Raw genomic sequence first — 12,076 nt, forward strand, 5'->3', positions numbered from 1 at the left:
TACTCTATCAAGCGGCAGACATTCTGACACAGGGGGAGGGGAACTGTGTCACTGACAAGCCCAGTGACACCAATACAGTGGTCAGTGCTAAAAAAACCAGCACTAACACTGTACTAATTGCACTGGGCAGGAAGGGGTTAATGTGAAAGTCAAAGGGTTAACTAAGTGCAGGGAATGTTTTACTAGGGGGCAGGGGGTGGCTGTGCACAGCCATCCCGAGCAGTGTGCTCAAACTGACAGGGAGGAAGACTGTAAACAAAACAGTCTTCCTCCCCGACGGTGATTGTCGCTAATCACCAGCTGGGACCCGGTGATTGACATCCGCGGCCACACAGATCTCTCCCCTGTCAGTATTACTCGGCGATCGCTGGCTGGGAATCTCCGGTCAGGACCTGTTGCATGACATGTCCAGCCGCCAATGGCGGTGCATGCACCCCCTACAGAGTATACAAAGTGTATATATATTATATTTTCACATATACATACACAATTTTCTTTCTCTCTCCATAACCTAGATGACAATTGTCAGAACTGCACCCAGGCAAAAGACAGGGCAGCCTTCCTTAGGGCCTTACAGCATGGCCCTGAGCCAACATGTTGTTTCTGTGTGAGAGAATTTAAGATTCTCATGCAATGCCCTTACTGGTTTCCTTTAATCTAACATGGTTGTTTCTGACACCAACATGTTACAGTAGTCTAATTTTCAAAGTTCTTTTAGTAGATATCTGATAATTAAAAGGTCACCTATTTTTTCCACTTTAGTTAAAACCTTTGACATCTTGTCTCAAAATAAATAATTAAATTGTAAAAAAAAGGTGACTTTCAGGTCATAGTTTAAAAAAAAAACAAAAAAAAAAAAAAACCAGGACACGAGTGCTCCCAGCTGCAATCATTAGTAACATAAAGGAATATCATACAGATGGCCACATTTTAGGAGATGAGTTACAAGTGCAGATGGTCTGCTTATGCTTGTTCTTACTGACAAGTTTCAACCCAGCTGACATTATTTGTGTTGCAGATGCAGTTAAGTGTATACAAAGATATATTATTTTGCTTTATACAGAATAGGGAATGATTAAGACAACTGTCAGGTTTGTTTCTGGTCTTTATTAAGGATAAGCGCAGGCGGGTTTGGATGCTCTTCAGAACCCACCAGGAAGCGGTCATCTGTAATGGGCCAGGTCATCTGTGGGGGGGGGGCACTCCCTGCCCGCCAGCTGCACATATACAAGGGGCATGTATACATGCAGCTATAGCGTATGGAATACCGCCCCTCCCCCCACGGATGATTGTTCCATTACAGGTGACCGCTTCCTGGCAAGCTTGGCCATGTGGGTTTGGATCATCATCTGAACACTGAGCTCATCTCTTTGTTCCATCAGGGGAGATTTCACTTTATTTCCTGCTGCATTTTTTAAACCGGAAGTAAATTTCTCAAAAGAGAAGGATCTCCTCTGGGACAGTTGTCACTAGCAGGCTTCCGCCTGGAAGATTTCTGTTCTTGTGAAAAATTAGATTTCCCATCTCAATATGAGAGACAATGATCACCAGGATAAATGAGAGTCAATCTTTCCAGCAGAGACAGACAATAAAAACCTGACAGATTCTAACCCTTCCATGCTATACAAAAAAAAAAAAGTTTTTGTTTTACATTCAGGTAAAAGGGAACCCTTCACTCATCCACGCAGAAAAATAATCAGATACTTTACATGTGCAAATACTGTGTACATTGATAAACACTTTTTATATCCAGCATGTCAACATACTACAAAATGTTTAGTTATAATACATATTTTTCAGCATCCAAAATATCTCAACAACAAATGCTATAAGCTGAAAACTTTTTTCAACATTTGAACTTGGAAACAAAAATGAATACCAGAAAATAGTGTATTAAGCTTTATTCAGACATAGTAATGAAGTATAGACTTCATTAACAGAAACTGAAAGTCTTTGCTTTTATAAAAACATTCATAATGGACTCTATGGAAGGCTTACAATATGATGCAAAGATTACTGCTCACTAAATGTTTTTATCTTAAAATAAATAAATCAGGTGTGTGATGGATGTGCAGCTGGACAGCCATCATCCCAAAATTTGATGATGTAATATTTAATAAGGGGGGAGCAGCACAACAAGTTTTAGGTTCTAAAACCCGCAAGAAGCCAATTACACATGGCAAAAATACTGAGCAGGCTCATCATATTTATCTGCTTATAAAAAAAAATTAAAGGAAGAAACTAGAGTAACAGAAGCAAAATTATTCTGCATAACTCTATTTACAGGGACTTCTCTATTGTTTGTTAACCACAGAGGGGAGCAAAAGCCTCTCAGTATTAAAGATGACTATAAAAAAAAATAAAAACATGTTCCCATAGTCTGCACTTTTTTTTTTTTTTTTTTTTTAACAGAGATTTGATTAGGATGCCATTAAATGACAGCATTCATCTAGACTGACTACATCAAATGGAAACAAAACATACAAAAAAAAGTGTATACACCTAATCCTCTTAGAAAGGCATTTTAATTGTATATACACACTTCAAAAATGGTTCTTCATAAATTCTGGATCAACAGTCTGAGATTTTTGAAATGGAAATAAATGTTTTGAAAACAAATTGATCGACAGTCACACTACAAGAGTAAGTTTTGAGGACAGAATACTGTCTAGAGAAAGAGAAGTCAGACCTTTAAAACTTAGCGGATTCAGAATTATAAACATACAGCTAATCAGGTGTCAAGTTACTGTGCATATGCTATTTCAAATAACATTTACAACTTGACTAGACCTATCACAGTGTAGTAAAAGAATAGACCGTCACAACCTTGGTAAATGCAAGTAATTACAAATCCTATATACACCAAGAAAATCCATTTACATATTGACAGTTAAAAAAGAAAAATAAAAATGTTGTTGGTACTAAAGACTTTACTGTAGGAAAACAAATATATTTACATTTTTACAACTGACCTTCAACAAATAAAAAACAAAAATTCTACGAAGCACAGAACCTTGTATTTCAAGAATCTGGTAAGTTACCATGCTGAGAATATCTGTGATCTCACTGAGAGTCACATTAAAATGTAAGATAAAAATAGATGCTTAAAAAAAAAAGGTTTCAGCAGACATATTAAGACATATGTTCAATATATGTTGACTTCAGCTTGTTCCAGGCAGTCATATCCACATGTGTAGGAGACACAGCAAGTCCATATTGCATTTTCTTTATATACACAGGCAAAAGTTTCATAATCGGGATTAGAAAGTCAGCTTGTTTTTCCTACCGATATGTAAAAGGTATATTTTGGCCCAGATAATTTGTACAAAATAAAAATCTAGTCTTTCAGTAGATTACTTCATATACTGTGGCCTTCTTGTCCCCTGATCCAGTGACAATGTATTTATCATCCGCAGAGATGTCGCAGCTCAGCACCGACGAGGATTCTTTGGACTATAAAAACAGAACAGATTAATCCACATTTTATGTTTTGAAGGAGAGAGGTGTTTGTCACATATGCATTTGTTTATATTGACTACCTGAAATATACTGGCTCCATATGGTGTTCTCCAGGCATTAAGAAGGTTGTCTTTCCCTGTGCTCACAAACCATTTACCTGAGAAAAATAAACAAATAAAAGACATCACATGCTGAACAGTAAAGTAGACACTAAAGTATGCAAGAAAATATGACCCATAAAGCTGCTGCAGCCAAGTTTTTTTTTTTTTTTTATAACAGTCTTTTGATTAACCGCTTAAAGACCGCCCTATATCAGATATACTGCTACAGGGCGGCACCTGTGCGCAGAATCACGTATATATACACGATGTTGCTGTTCCGGGGTAGGGCGCCGATGTCAATCTCCGCCTTGGCTGGTAATTACCGAGCATCTCCGACAGAGAGGAAGACTGTTCTGTTTACAAACAAACAATCTTTCTGTCAGCTCCAGCACACTGCTAGGGATGGCTGTGCACAGTACAGCCATCCCGAACAGTGTGCTTACAGTGAAGAACACACCCCCTAGTAAAAAAAAACTCCCAGCACACAGTTACCCTTTGATCGCTCCTCACAATAACCCCTTCCTGCCCAGTGCCATTAGTACAGTGTCAGTGCTATTTTTTTTTAGCACTGATCACGGTATTGGTGTCACTGGGGTGTCAGTGACACCAAGTTAGCTTCCCGCCAGTGTCAGAATGTCCACCGCAATCCCGCTAAGAGTCACTGATCACCGCCATTACTAGTAGAAAAAAAAAATCCCACTGTCTATACCATCATTTGTAAATGCTGTAACTTTCATGTAAACCAATTCATTTACACGTGTTGGGATTTTTTGTTTTTATAGCAAAGACAGACATTGCAGAATACATTTTGGCCTAAATTTATGACGAAATTTGATTTTAATTTTCTACTAGACAGGTTTAATAGCAAAAAGTCCAAAATATTGTTTTTTTTTTTCAAAATTGTCAATTTTTTTTGCCTATTGTGCAAAAAATAAAGACCCATACAGGCGATCAAATACCACAAAAAGAAAGCTCAATTCATGGGGAAAAAAGGACAAATTTCATTTGGGTGCAGCGTTGCATGACCACGCAATTGTCAGGTAAAGTAATGCAGCGCCATAATGCAAAAAATGGCCTGGTCAGGAAGGGGGAAAATCCTCAGGAGGGCAAGTGGTTAAAGAATACGTAAACACAAAATTTCATATTCCTAGTTTGTATCCGCTGTACCATGTCCTCTGTGTATTGCTTCATGTGAAATACCTGGTGTTCCTGGCAGCTCTGCTTTCCTATTAAAAAGTAGACCACACTAGGCAAGAGAGCACAGTGTGGCATGAGAGCACAGTGTGCTGAGAACTGAACCTAGACCACACTAGGCATGAGAGCACAGTGTGCTGAGAACTGAACCTAGACCACACTAGGCATGAGAGCACAGTGTGCTGAGAACTGAACCTAGACCACACTAGGCATGAGAGCACAGTGTGGCATGAGAGCACAGTGTGCTGAGAACTGAACCTAGACCACACTAGGCATGAGAGCACAGTGTGGCATGAGAGCACAGTGTGCTGAGAACTGAACCTGTCTCTTCCAAGTGATCAGACTTCTGCTGACACACCCCCATTTTCTCTTGAAAAAACAGACTAATTAGCTGGATCACTAGATGAAAATAAAAGAAAGCCTAAAAAAAAAAAAAAATAATAATTTTATATATATATATATATATATATATATATATATATATATATATATATATATATATATATATATATATATGGTTATGTGCTATCTTTCACCAATCTTTGGCAAAAACATCAGTTCAAGTGTTTCAAAATGTATATTCAACGGTACAGGCTCGAAAGAAAACCTAATAGCTGTGACCAAAACTAAAGTACTGTAGTAAGGGTGCATTCAATAAAAGTGGTTATTCATATGACCAACACACTGGCTAAAGAATCTATCCTATCATTTTCCGGTATTAGAATATATATGTCACATTTAGTAAATTAAAGAAAAAAAAAAAAAAGCTAAAATATAGATTCAACCATAACCGTTGAGCTGTGTGTGATAATATAAAACATTTTTTTTTTAACACTTACCACAATATGCAAACTTTAGTGACAACACACAGCTCTCGTGCAGGTGCAGCTGATATTTATCTGGTTTATTTACATGCAGGACTTCCACGTTACTGCTTTCCATTCCTACTGCAAGCCATTCCCCAGTTGGACAGTATCCAAGGGAGAAGATCTAAATATAGAACAAAACACAAAGCATGTTTAAAATATCAAAGGCTAAACATAAAGGAAAAGAACCCTGAGGTACTCCCATGAGAAACCACATTCTCTGTACAGGCCAATATCAAGGACAACCAAGCAGTCTATAAGAACAGACTGCACATTACAGAACTTCCTTTGGTAGGATAATTAACTGACTAGATTGGAAATTTTCAGTCAAGACAAAACTGTGTGGACTAAATGTACACAAAAGAACAGAGCCAAGGTACTCAGTGTCTGACATGCATAGGCTTTCATTATATGATGTACCGTATGCCTTGGGTGGGCAGATCTTTCTGGAAGATGGTGGTCAGCGACAGGGGCGGACTGACCATTTGAGCACTCGGGAACTGCCCGAGGGCCCGGGGTCAGTAGGGGGCCCCATGAAATGCCCCCGGTACCTTTTTTATAGGCTTTTTTGGGTGTGCTTTGAGTGTGGGCAAGGACACAGGGGCCCTATGAGTTATCACTCTGCCCCTGGGCAGCGATCATTCTAGGAATGTTTTTTCATCCTACTGTATTCAAATTCTACAGTATGCAGATAGAAAGGACCCATTAAATCCAGTTATATATTTAGTAAAGAAAAATCCCACTGAGTTTTTCTGTACTAGCTGCCAGTAGTCCCTGGCACATCAGCTCTCAGGCTGGGAGAGGAACTGACAACACAGCAAGTCAGTTAGGCTTTAATACACTGCTCAGTACTCTAAATCCTTGTAAATGGATCTGGCTAATCGGAGAAGCTGACCTAATCTGTGGGTAGTTGTTACTTCTTTCTCCAGTCTTCACTCAGTTACATTGCTTTGACTTTAGCCTAGTAAAATGGAATCTTGTTTAATGTCTGGATAAAACTTGTTATATATATATATTTTTTTAAGCAGGTGAGACATTTTCCATATTCACTCCATTCAGAACTAGATCTCTATTCTATTGCATAATTGAGACAGCTTTTCTATTTTTATTATCCATTCATTGATGGATGAAAAAAAAAAAAAAGGACATTAATGCATTTCTATGGAGAAACATGTAAACGGATTAACCTCCATATACATCTGCATCCGTCAACATCAGGGAAGAGGAGGAAGAGGAAGAGGAAGGAAGAAGAGGAAGGAAGAAGAGGAAGGAAGAAGAGGAAGGAAGAAGAGGAAGGAAGAAGAGGAAGGAAGAAGAGGAAGGAAGAAGAGGAAGGAAGAAGAGGAAGGAAGAAGAGGAAGGAAGAAGAGGAAGGAAGAAGAGGAAGGAGGAAGAAGAGGAAGGAGGAAGAAGAGGAAGAAGAGGAGGAAGAGGAAGAAGAGGAAGAAGAGGAGGAAGAGGAGGAAGAGGAGGAAGAGGAGGAAGAGGAGGAAGAGGAGGAAGAGGAAGAAGAGGAGGAAGAGGAAGAGGAAGAAGAGGAAGAGGAGGAAGAGGAGGAAGAAGGAAGGAGGAGGAAGAAGGAAGAGGAGGAGGAAGAGGAAGAAGAGGAGGAAGAGGAGGAAGAGGAGGAAGAGGAGGAGGAGGAGGAGGAGGAGGAGGAGGAGGAGGAGGAAGAGGAGGAGGAGGAGGAGGAGGAGGAAGAGGAGGAGGAGGAAGAGGAGGAGGAGGAAGAAGAAGAAGGAGGAGGAAGAAGAAGAAGGAGGAGGAAGAAGAAGAAGGAGGAGGAAGAAGAAGAAGGAGGAGGAAGAAGAGGAGGAAGAAGAAGAAGGAGGAGGAGGAGGAAGAAGGAGGAGGAAGAAGAGGAAGAAGAGGAAGAGGAGGAGGAAGAGGAGGAAGAAGAGGAGGAGGAAGAAGAGGAGGAGGAGGAAGAGGAGGAGGAGGAAGAGGAGGAGGAGGAAGAAGAAGAGGAGGAAGAAGAAGAGGAAGAAGAGGAAGAGGAAGAAGAGGAAGAGGAAGAAGAGGAAGAGGAGGAAGAGGAGGAAGAGGAGGAGGAAGAGGAGGAGGAAGAGGAGGAGGAAGAGGAGGAGGAGGAGGAGGAGGAGGAAGAGGAGGAGGAGGAAGAGGAGGAGGAGGAAGAGGAGGAGGAGGAAGAGGAGGAGGAGGAAGAGGAGGAGGAGGAAGAGGAGGAGGAGGAAGAGGAGGAGGAGGGAGGAGGAAGAGGAAGAGGAGGAAGGAAGAGGAAGAGGAGGAAGGAAGAGGAAGAGGAAGAAGAGGAAGAGGAAGAAGAGGAAGAGGAAGAAGAGGAAGAGGAAGAAGAGGAAGAGGAAGAAGAGGAAGAGGAGGAAGAGGAGGAAGACGAAGAGGAGAAAGAGGAGGAAGACGAGGAAGAAGAGGAAGAAGAGGAGGAGGAAGAGGAAGAGGAGGAAGAGGAAGAGGAGGAAGAGGAAGAGGAAGAGGAGGAGCATTGAGCTGTTCAAAAAAAGAAAAAACAGAACGGGCAAAAAAACCGATGCAGACAGTAGTGGAAAAATAATCTGTTCTTGCTTTGAAAAAAAACAGAATGCCCGTGTGAAAGGATCCAAACTAGTCCATTTGAGTCAAGCTGGCCCAAACAATCTGTCTGCTACACTAACATGTGGGCAGGCTGATGACATAATTCTCTAACTCAGCCAATCAGAGGAAGCCCTGTATTCATTGATAGAATACAAAGCTGCTCAGCCCGATGGTATTTTGTTCTGGGTGTGAGACAGGAAGGTTTGGAACACAGTGCTGTATACTGTACGTAGCTGAGGCTGCATATAGTTCATACAGCATGTCAGATGGGCACATGCTAGTATAGCAAATAGGTGGCCCAAATGAACTATTTAATGTAAAGCTGGAGATCAGCTTTAAAAAGATTTGTGGTCTGCGTCAGTGGTGTTGCCAGTGGTGTAAAGTTGCTCTTTTTATATAACTTCTCACCAAGAGACACAAATAATAATGAATCTGCAGAAGTGCGAGAGCATCCTGATGGCGGTGTAAGCTATCAGTTGACTTGACAAATCAGATGTGAACAAAATCTGAATTCCACCTATGTAGTTTAAGAGGCCTGCCATATAATCCATTCAAACTGCATCAATCAGGTAGACCCTCGCTGATAAAGGCGCTCACATATGCAGTGCATCCAGAAAGTATTCAGTGCTTAACGTTTGCCACATTTTGTTATGTTACAGCCTTATTCCAAAATGGATTAAATTAATTTTTTTCTTCAACATTCTACAAATAATACCCCATAATGACAATGTGAAAGAAGTTAATTTTGAAATCCTCGCAATTTATTAAAAAAAAAAAAAAATTACAGCACCAATTACAGCCTCAAGTCGTTTTGAGTATGGTGCTACAAGCTTGCCAAACCTATTTTCTGGCAATTTCTCCCAGATCTCTCCAGAGATGTTCAATCAGGTTCAAGTCTGGGCTCTGGCTGGGCCACTCCAGGACATTCACAGAGTGGGCCCATAGCCACTCCTTTGTTATGTGGGCTGTGTGCTTAGGGTCGTTGTCTTGTTGAAAGATAAACCGTCGCCCCAGTCTAAGGTCCAGAACGCTCTGTAACAGGTTTTCATCAAGGATGTCTCTGTACATTGCTGCATTCATCTTTTCTTTGATCCTCACTAGTCTCCCAGTTCCTGACGCTGAAAAACATCTCCACAGCATGATGCTGCCACCACCATGCTTCACTGTAGGAATTGTATTAACCAGGTGGTGAGCAGTGCCTGGCCTGAGTGCCAAGCGTCATGTCTGGAGGAAACCAAAGAGTTCAATCTGTGTTTCATCAGACCAGAAAGTTTTGTTTCTCATGGTCTGAGAGTCCCTCAGGTGACTTTTCGCATGCAATTTGCCTTTTACAGAGGAGTGGCTTCTATATGGCCACTCTTCCATACAGGCCTGATTGGTGGAGTGCTGCAGAGATGATTGTTCTTCTGGAAGGTTCTCCTCTCTCCACAGAGAAATGCTGTAGCTCTTTCAGAGTGACCATCGGGTGCTTGGTTACCTCCCTGGCTAAGGCCCTTCTCCCTCGATCACTCATTTTGGCTGGGTGGCCCGCTCTAGGAAGATTCCTGGTGTTTCCAAACGTCTTCCATTTACAGGTAATGGAGGCAACTGTGCTCAGTGGGACCTTCAATGCAGCAAAACTTTTCTGTACCCTTCCCCAGATCTGTGCCTTGACACAATCCTGTCTCTGAGGTCTACAGACAATTCCTTGGACTTCATGGCTTGGTTTGTGCTCTGACATACACTAACTGTGGGACCTTATATAGACAGGTTTATGCCTTTCCTAATCATGTCCAATTAACTGAATTTCCCACAGGTGGACTCCAATCAAGTTGTGGAAACATCTCAAGAATGATCAGTGGGAACAGGATGCACCAGAATTAAATTTTGAGTGTCATGGCAAAGGCTGTGAATACTTCTGTAAATGTAGGTTGTTTTTTATTCGTAATAAATTGCAAAGATTTCAAAACAAGCGTCTTTCACGTTGTCATTATGGGGTATTTGTAGAATGTTGTAGAAAAAAAAATGAATTTAACCCATTTTGGAATAAGGCTGTAACATAACAGAATGTGGCAAAAGTTAAGCGCTATGAATACTTTCTGGATGCAATGTACATAATAGTGCCCACCCTGAAAATGTACAATGTGTTATACAGTACACTATGTATTTAGTGAGCAGATCATTCTTACACGCCAAAACAGTCTATAAGCTTTCTACATTTAAAACGTGTGTAAAGCAAGTGTTAAAAAAAATAAATAAATAAAAAATAACCAATTCCACAGAAAAAGAAAAATCACAGCATTTACCTGTGACGTGAAGTCATGTTGTTGTAGCTGTCGTCCTTCACGCAAGTCCCAGGATCGCACTGTGTTGTCCAAACCTCCTGTCCAGAGTTTGGTACCATCATTTGAAATGTCAATACAGCTGGCTCCATCTGTGTGGCCCTGGAATTGCCTGATAAGACAAACAAGATTGAATAATGATTTCCTGCCAGTACTCAAGGTAAACACTGCTGCGTTGTTAGCTTTGGACTTTCCCTACATGTGTCATCTCTTGTAAATCTAGTGAAATGGAACAACGCTTCTTTTTCTTACAGATTTAAAATACACCCACAAGCTCTTAAACAGCAGGTATGGCTATGGTTAATTCAAATGGCCAGCAATATCAAGCTTCTGACAAAAGGCTTTAGCCATCAAGCCTGCAATAACATGCCTCACAGAACCAAAAGTAGGGGAGAAAAAAAAAATCAACCATTATCAAGAGTTTATGCAATCCCACCAGACCAATGAAACAAATTACTAGTGATAATTATGTGTCAATCAAATGGTTTATTAGGCTGAAAACTAACAGTTACACAGTATTAGCACACACTGAAAAGATTACGAGATGCTGTGTGTGTTTGATGCGAGGTGACCATATTAAAAGAGAATAGTTTGGTTTAACTGGGTAGGAGTTGCAAAATATGATGCATGGCAACAATGAATTCAGATCTTATGTTAATTTTATAATCCTCTTCCGAGCAGCACTTCTGGAAATATTAAGTCTAATGCATATGTGCCTGTGCCACCTGCAATTCATAGAAAGACTAGTATGTATGCTTATGAGGAGAAGATCTTCTTAAAAAGCCAGCTGCCTGTCCTCCACTGGTTTTAATACACTGAGTACTGACACGGAATAAACAAGCAACAGTCCAAACTCCTGATCTGCATTTTTGGTACGGGGAGTATTGATATTGTTGAATTTAACTAATGGCCTGTCAAGCAGTTTTTCAGAAGAAGGGGTCCGCAATGGCAGCCAACAGATGCCTTCAGTACAGGTTTCTTTTACTATGCTACTCATCTACCATGCACCACAGAAAAGTATTGCCTGTGAAAATCTATGACTGAAACCACAGAGGAGCTGTTCATAGAGGTTAAGGATTGCTAAGGGTTGTATACACTTCTAATTACACAATCAGTAGCCTGAAAAAGAGGCGGCATGGTTTTTTTTGTAATCAACCACTTTACCCCCCCCCTTCATGACCAGGCCATATTCTGCGATACAGTGCTGCGTTACTTTAACTGACAATTGCGCGGTCATGCACAAGGGCAGCACAGTAGCTAAATAATTAGCACTTCCGCCTGGCAGTACTAGGGTCATTGGTTCAAATCCCAGCCACAACACCACCTGCCTGGAGTTTGCATGTTCTCCCTGTGCCTGCGTGGGTTTCCTCCGGGTACTCCGGTTTCCTCCCACACTCCAAAGACATGCTGGTAGGTTAATCGGAACCGGTCTATAATTGGCCCTAGTATGTGTATGTATGAATGTAAGTTAGGGACCTTAGATTGCACGCCCCTTGAGGGTTAGGGACTGATGTGAATGTACAATATATATATATATATATATATATATATATATATATATATATATATATATATATATATA

General features: G+C 40.8%; 1 protein-coding gene across 4 annotated transcripts in view; it reads right to left on the minus strand.

Annotated features, from left to right (window-relative positions):
• Positions 1-1,886: 1,886 nt before the first annotated feature.
• TLE1 (TLE family member 1, transcriptional corepressor) overlaps positions 1,887-12,076 on the minus strand; it is a 77,458-nt gene continuing 67,268 nt past the window's right edge. For all 4 annotated transcript variants that reach the window (XM_089691111.1, XM_089691110.1, XM_089691109.1 and 1 more), the window contains exons 17-20: positions 10,459-10,606; positions 5,594-5,744; positions 3,540-3,616; positions 1,887-3,453 (exon numbers count right to left, since the gene is read on the minus strand). In XM_089691111.1, the coding sequence (XP_089547237.1) occupies positions 3,346-3,453; positions 3,540-3,616; positions 5,594-5,744; positions 10,459-10,606 (484 nt within the window). In that variant the 3' untranslated portion in view covers positions 1,887-3,345. The remainder of the gene's footprint in view (positions 3,454-3,539; positions 3,617-5,593; positions 5,745-10,458; positions 10,607-12,076) is intronic.

This window comes from Staurois parvus, unplaced genomic scaffold (assembly GCF_062004578.1).
Source record: "Staurois parvus isolate SC_StPar_1 unplaced genomic scaffold, SC_StPar_1.0 ptg000549l, whole genome shotgun sequence".
Lineage (NCBI taxonomy): Eukaryota > Metazoa > Chordata > Amphibia > Anura > Ranidae > Staurois > Staurois parvus.